We start from the raw sequence: 6091 nt of genomic DNA, 5'->3' as shown, positions 1-6091 counted from the left end.
TCAATGTGGTACCCTATCAGTCCGTGGAGCAGTCCGGATGTTCGTTTTCCCTTAAATTGGTAGCAAACTGGGCCGTACCGCTGCCACGTAGGAATCGGACACCCCGTCCCACTCAAATCACCTCATGGTCACAATCTCTTCCACTCCACTCCTGCCCTCGTTGCTTTGCATCCGCACCCTCCTTGTCCTACACCTCCACTATACTTCTCCGCCCCCTGCCCAGGCATTGTAGGACGTCACAGCCCCCACCAATGCTTCCGCCGTCGTTGGACTATGCCGCCATCCACCCAAGATCCGTCCGTAGCCAGGTACCCTCCGTCTCGGTAACGATGACGTCCATGGCGAACTCCACGACCGGCAGGTGTTCGGTCAAATGCTATTGTGCGTATTTTTCAACTTCATGTTGTTTTAGAGTCAACCCGGTGAAGGAGGATGATTTTTGTGTGTGACACATGGTTGGCTTTATATGCGATCGTTGTAGGCAGGAGCGCAAGGGGTGGGGTCTTTTGGCAGCACGTGCATGGTTAGTTTCATGCGCGAAAGCACTTTGCTCCCTACGACATGCACATTATCTGTGAGCTCTATGTGAAATCGTTAGGGCATTGATTGTACATCATCGAGAACTCCGTCATGAAGTTTTGTGCTGCGGTTGAACGAGTGGAGGCAATGCGGCCATCGCGCGAGACAACCATGGAGATCGTAAGTATTTTCTTCTTGTTGCTCTATAATTTGTTAATTCAATCATTCACTCAATATTGCTCTACATTTTGTGTATAGCCTGCATGTGCTGCTGTGATGTACAGCAGGTCAAAGGGCAGGCCAACTACGCACATACATTGTTGGGTAAAGTTTAAGGGGAAGTATGTGTGAGATGACCTGTGCCGGCTCTGATTATTCTAATATTGTTGAATTTAATCTATCCATGAAAAATTTGTTGAACATCTGGTTATCTCGTTTATGTGTGGGATGACCTGTGTCGGCTCTGATTATTCTAATATTGTTGAATTTAATCTATCCATGAAAAACTTGTTGAACATCTGATTATCTCGTTGATTTTGAACTATTGTTGTACTAGAGATATTTGCATGCTATTTATGGATGACTTATGCTATTTTCTATCTGAACTATGTTGAATTATGTCATGTTCGATGAAAATCGTGTGGATTGTTGAAATCCAGTTTGAAATGTATGTCGGCACGGTTGGATAGCCGGCTTCCGCATAAGTGCCCACGGATTGGTCCTCACCGGTTCGGGGACGGATACAATGTCCGGTTTGGGTCAGCTTTGGAGATGCCCTAAGAACCCGACATGAACACAACATGTTGCCCCTCGGCGGAGTCGAATATCTCAAACCAACGCTTGGCCACTGCTGCAATGCTATACTGGAAACAATGTATCATGTATGAACGCACATGTTTCAAGTGAGATGGTGGCGATGCCCACCATCATTACAAGTATGTATAGTTTAGGTAAGGGCTACCACTGATGACAAACGATGACATGGGTCGCTCATAGACTAGGGGAAGGAGTGTGAGGACGATACATGCATTGAATGTAGAAGAGACAAGGTGGCGCCCCAAATCATTACGAGTCCGTGGAATTGAAATTTGATGAAGCAAGAGACTCGTGAAAAGTGGTGTGCTGACATGCTCACCGCCTTGGGATTGATCACATACGCCGATGCGACAATCATTGATGACGGTGGCAAAGATGGAAAGTGACAACATGGATGAATCGCTAGGGGCATGCGCGAATTTCTTTCTCTTGTTGCAACATATGGGCACATTTGCTGCATATTATAAAGTGTAGTAAGACTTAATATATCATATGTTTTGTCCTGTAAAGTACATCCCCTCTCTGGTAAACCCTACCTCCGGCCCTAACAATATATCAACGTTTGTCAATCGGAACGGGTAGGTATACAGATGATCCAAGAATAAACATACACAGGCAAGATCGAACACTGACAACCCAAAGCAGTAGATGGATTCTTGTGAATCCCATCTTAGGTTAGAGATGAGAACTTGATGATGAAGTCGTAGATATGATCACTGACCTCCTGTGCCCTCTCCACGTACTTGGTCGGCACCTGCACCTTGGCGTCCGCCCACGCCGCAGCCAGCTCGCAGTTCCTGTCCAGGTTGCGGTAGTAGTTGATGCCGCCGGTGAACCCTGTCCTCTTGAACTCCGCGCCAAAGTAGTCCACGTCTTCCTCGGTGAGCCAAGGAGGGAGCGTAGACGTCGGGTACTTGTCATCGTGCATTTCCTCGTCACAGGCCACGCCGTGGCTGAAGCAGTGGCACATGATCTGCCGCAGGAGGCGCCTAGCGTGCTCTGGCGCGAACTGCCGCGCCTCCGCGACCCCGGGCTCCTGGAAGCGGCACATGTAGTAGTCGGGGCCGTAGGCGCGGTTGAAGTAGTCGGTGGGCTTCACGAAGCCGGGTCCGTTGCGTGCAATGATGTTGCGGATGAAGGCGAGGCTGGTGTTGACGAGCGCAGTGACGCGGTCCGGCCGGAACAGGCACACGTACCACGCGATCAGCGCCCCCCAGTCATGTCCTACCACAAACACCTGCAATGGTGAAATTTCAATTTTCTCCGTATGAAGACAGTGGTACTAAGGGCATCTCCAGCCGCGCCCCCAGGAAGGCCTCCCCAGACGTTTTTTTCGCGCCGGCGCCGAAAAAACGGCCCAGTTGCGCCCCCAGGACGCCGAAAATCGCCGGTTCGGACCTTTTTTCCGCCCGGCGATCACAGGCCGAACCCGACGCGCTGGGGAGCCGTTGGGGGCTCCGGCGCTAGGGAAAAGCACGTCTGGCCCACACCGACAGGGGAAAAGTCAAGGTTTTCTTCCCCCGACTCGCCTCACACCCCCGCGCCCTCGGCCACCACTAGCTACATCCCGGCGACGGCCGCCTGCCTACTCCGCTAGATAGCCATTCCCCGCCGGAAAATAGCAGCGCTTCGCCGCGGCAGCCCCTCCCGCAGCAGCTGGTCGTTTCCGGCCGCCGTCTCCGGCCGCGGAGGCGCGGTTTAACGGCGGGTACGCGCCCACCGAGTGCAAGGTGTTCGGCGTTTTGACTGTCTCGGCGATGGACTCGGATGAGGAGGAAGAGCTCGCCGCGCTGCTGGAGGAGGAAGCCGCGGCCGACGTCCAGGAAGAAGAGCATCTGATGGTGCTCGCCGCCCTCGCCCAGCTACTGGCGATCAATGAAAAGCCGCGTCGAGGTGGCTTGGCGCCGGGGCGGGTGAAAGCAAAGAACTGGCATCGTCTGCAAGGCTACTGCATGCTCTACTCCGACTACTTCGCCGATGCTCCACTTCATGGCGAGAGAACATTTCGGCGTTGTTATCGGATGAGCCGAAAGCTCTTCCTCAGGATTGTGAATTCCGCCCGGGAGTTTGACAACTACTTCAAGTGCAAGATGGATTGCACTGGCGCTCTTGGATTCACCTCCATCCAGAAGTGCACGACATCGATGAGGATGCTTGCATATGGAGCTCCCGGTGATTCACTCGACGACTATGGGCGCATGGTCGAGTCCACCAGCATAGAGTGTTTCTACAAGTTCTGTCAGGCAGTGGTGGCAGTGTTTGGGCCACAATACTTGAGAACACCCAATGCGGAAGACACTGCTCGGATCCTAGCCCAGAATGCAGCAAGAGGATTTCCTGGGATGCTTGGAAGCATCGACTGCATGCATTGGCAATGGAAGAACTGCCCATTTGGTTGGCAGGGGATGTACAAAGGCGCCAAAGGCGGTTGCAGTGTGGTGCTTGAAGCGGTAGCCACACAGGACCTCTGGATTTGGCACTCCTTCTTTGGTATGCCAGGAACTCACAATGACATCAACGTGTTGCAGTGCTCTCCTGTTTTTGCCAAGCTCGTTGAGGGTCTTTCTCCTCCGGTGAACTTCGAGATCAATGGGAACCAATACAACAAGGGGTACTATCTAGCTGACGGCATCTATCCGAGATGGTCGACATTTGTAAAGACGATCTCAAACCCTGTGGCAGGAGGCAAGAACGCCTGGTTTGCGAAGGTTCAGGAGGCTTGCAGGAAGGATGTCGAGCGGGCATTTGGTGTGCTCCAATCTCGATTCGTTGTTGTTCGGTACCACGCTCAGACCTGGTCGAAAGATCAAATGTGGGATATCATGACTTGCTGTGTCATCTTGCACAACATGATCATCGAGAGCGAGCAAGAAGACCCAGTGTTTGACACTGAACCATACTACAGGCAGGGTCCTCTAGCCGAAGTTGATCACCAGCTACCGGCAACTTGGACTGCCTATCTCAGTATGCGTCAGGAGATCCGAGACCCACAGGTGCATCATCAACTGCAGAAAGATCTGATTGAGCAGCTATGGAGGCTCAAGGGGGACGCCGCGTGATGAAATACGAGTTTTTATTTGTTGAACTATATAATTTGTATTGAACTATTTGTTGTTGTAGTATTTTGTTGAAGTATTTGATTTTTCTGTGATGAAATATGTGATAAGGAATAATTGTGTTGATAATTGAACGCCGAGACACGGCGAAACCACGCCGATTTATGGGCCTATTCTCGCCCATATGGACCATTTATTCGCCGAAATTGGGCTGCAAAGTGGGCCAATTTCGACGCCTGGGGGCGAGCTGGGGGCGACGACTGGGCGCAAAACCGTCCCCAGCGCCGAGTGTATCGCCGGCTCGCCCCCAGAGGACGATTTGTATGCGTCCTGGGGGGGCCAACGGCTGGAGATGCCCTAAGGCTCATCACATGTATTGGTTCTCGTTTTGGACTGGAGACACTAACTAATGCTAGTTCGATACAAAGGCATTGATCGTTTTTTTTCTTTTGAGAGGATGCTTTGATCGTTTGGCACACTAATACTAGTTTCATACTAGTACAGCATAAGTGATCTCCAGCCTTTCCCAAAAAAAAGTGATCTCCAGCCATTATCTAATTTTTTTCTTGGCAACACCGGCCACTTGCATCTTTATCACCAAATCTGCATAAATCGTAAATGTAAATGGCGTATCATTAAAAGAACTTTCCCACTATCTACCGTAGAACTATTGTTCTACAGTTTCGCCTAAAAAAAAACTTTCCCACTATCCGAAAAACAAAACCGATACTGACGTAACGGATATGTATTAATTCTTACAAGATAAACAATTAAAGATATTTATAGTTACTACTAAGTGCAAAAGGACCGTCAACACAAAGATTAGCTTGTCTACGTTTGCCACACTATAATATAGCGAGTTTGATCGACAAAAGTAACTAGGTTGATGTTTTTGTCCAATCAGTGTTTCAACAAAAAATTACTTTAGCAACACGTACATACACTTAAGGACTACTTTATTACAAAAGATTTCTTGGAGGATTCTAATCGTTGAGATTTTTTTCTTACTACATGGGTTCAGTTGACTCAGTAGAGTATGTTAAATTTTGGCTATGAACCACACAAGCATGCTGATCCAAAAAATTAGTTCTTTGATGGATCAGAATGGCCGGCCTCAACGAGCTCCTATGGACTGAATCATACCTTTGCAAGCCCTAGGGTATTGAGAAGCGCGAGGATGTCACCGACGATATGGAAGGCAGTGTAAGATTCCACGTCGGACGGGGCGGTGGTACCACCATAGCCACGAAGGTCAGGCGCGACGCAATGGTAGCCGCGTGCTGCCAGATTCTCCATCTGGTGGCGCCACGTGTACCATAGCTCCGGGAAGCCATGTAGGAACAACACGGTCCCCTTGGAGTGCCCCTCGGGGCCGGCCTCTGCCACGTGCATCAAGAAGTCATTGACCTCCACAGTCCGGTGCCTGATCACCGCGCCCTCCATGCTTGCCATCTCTCTCTCTCTCTCTGTGTGTGTGGGGGGGTGGGGGGGGGGGGGGGTTGCAACTTCCGCTTGTAGGAGTAGCTACTTAAAGACAGAAAAATGTATATATCTACTCTGATGTAGATTGGGTGGTTGTAATCTGTCATGCTAGGGAATTTTTAATCTTGTATTATTTGTCGTTATGGACCCTAATCATGGCCACTTTATTGTATTATGTATTTATATAGGGCATTTTGTATGGACATAATTGGGTAGAC

At 50.0% G+C, this 6091-nt stretch overlaps 1 protein-coding gene across 1 annotated transcript; it reads right to left on the bottom strand.

The window, feature by feature from the left end:
• Positions 1-1845: 1845 nt before the first annotated feature.
• On the bottom strand, positions 1846-5843 carry LOC123086147 (epoxide hydrolase A-like). The gene is made up of 2 exons (XM_044507860.1): positions 5535-5843; positions 1846-2572 (listed from the first exon to the last, which is right to left on the bottom strand). The coding sequence occupies exons 1-2, from the start codon at positions 5841-5843 to the stop codon at positions 2006-2008; spliced, it is 876 nt and encodes a 291-aa protein (XP_044363795.1). The 3' UTR covers positions 1846-2005.
• Between the last annotated feature and the right edge of the window lie 248 nt (positions 5844-6091).

This window comes from Triticum aestivum, chromosome 1B (assembly GCF_018294505.1).
Source record: "Triticum aestivum cultivar Chinese Spring chromosome 1B, IWGSC CS RefSeq v2.1, whole genome shotgun sequence".
NCBI classification, from domain to species: domain Eukaryota; kingdom Viridiplantae; phylum Streptophyta; class Magnoliopsida; order Poales; family Poaceae; genus Triticum; species Triticum aestivum.
Note: the sequence above shows the minus strand (reverse complement) of the source record. Positions and strands in the feature narration are given on the sequence as shown.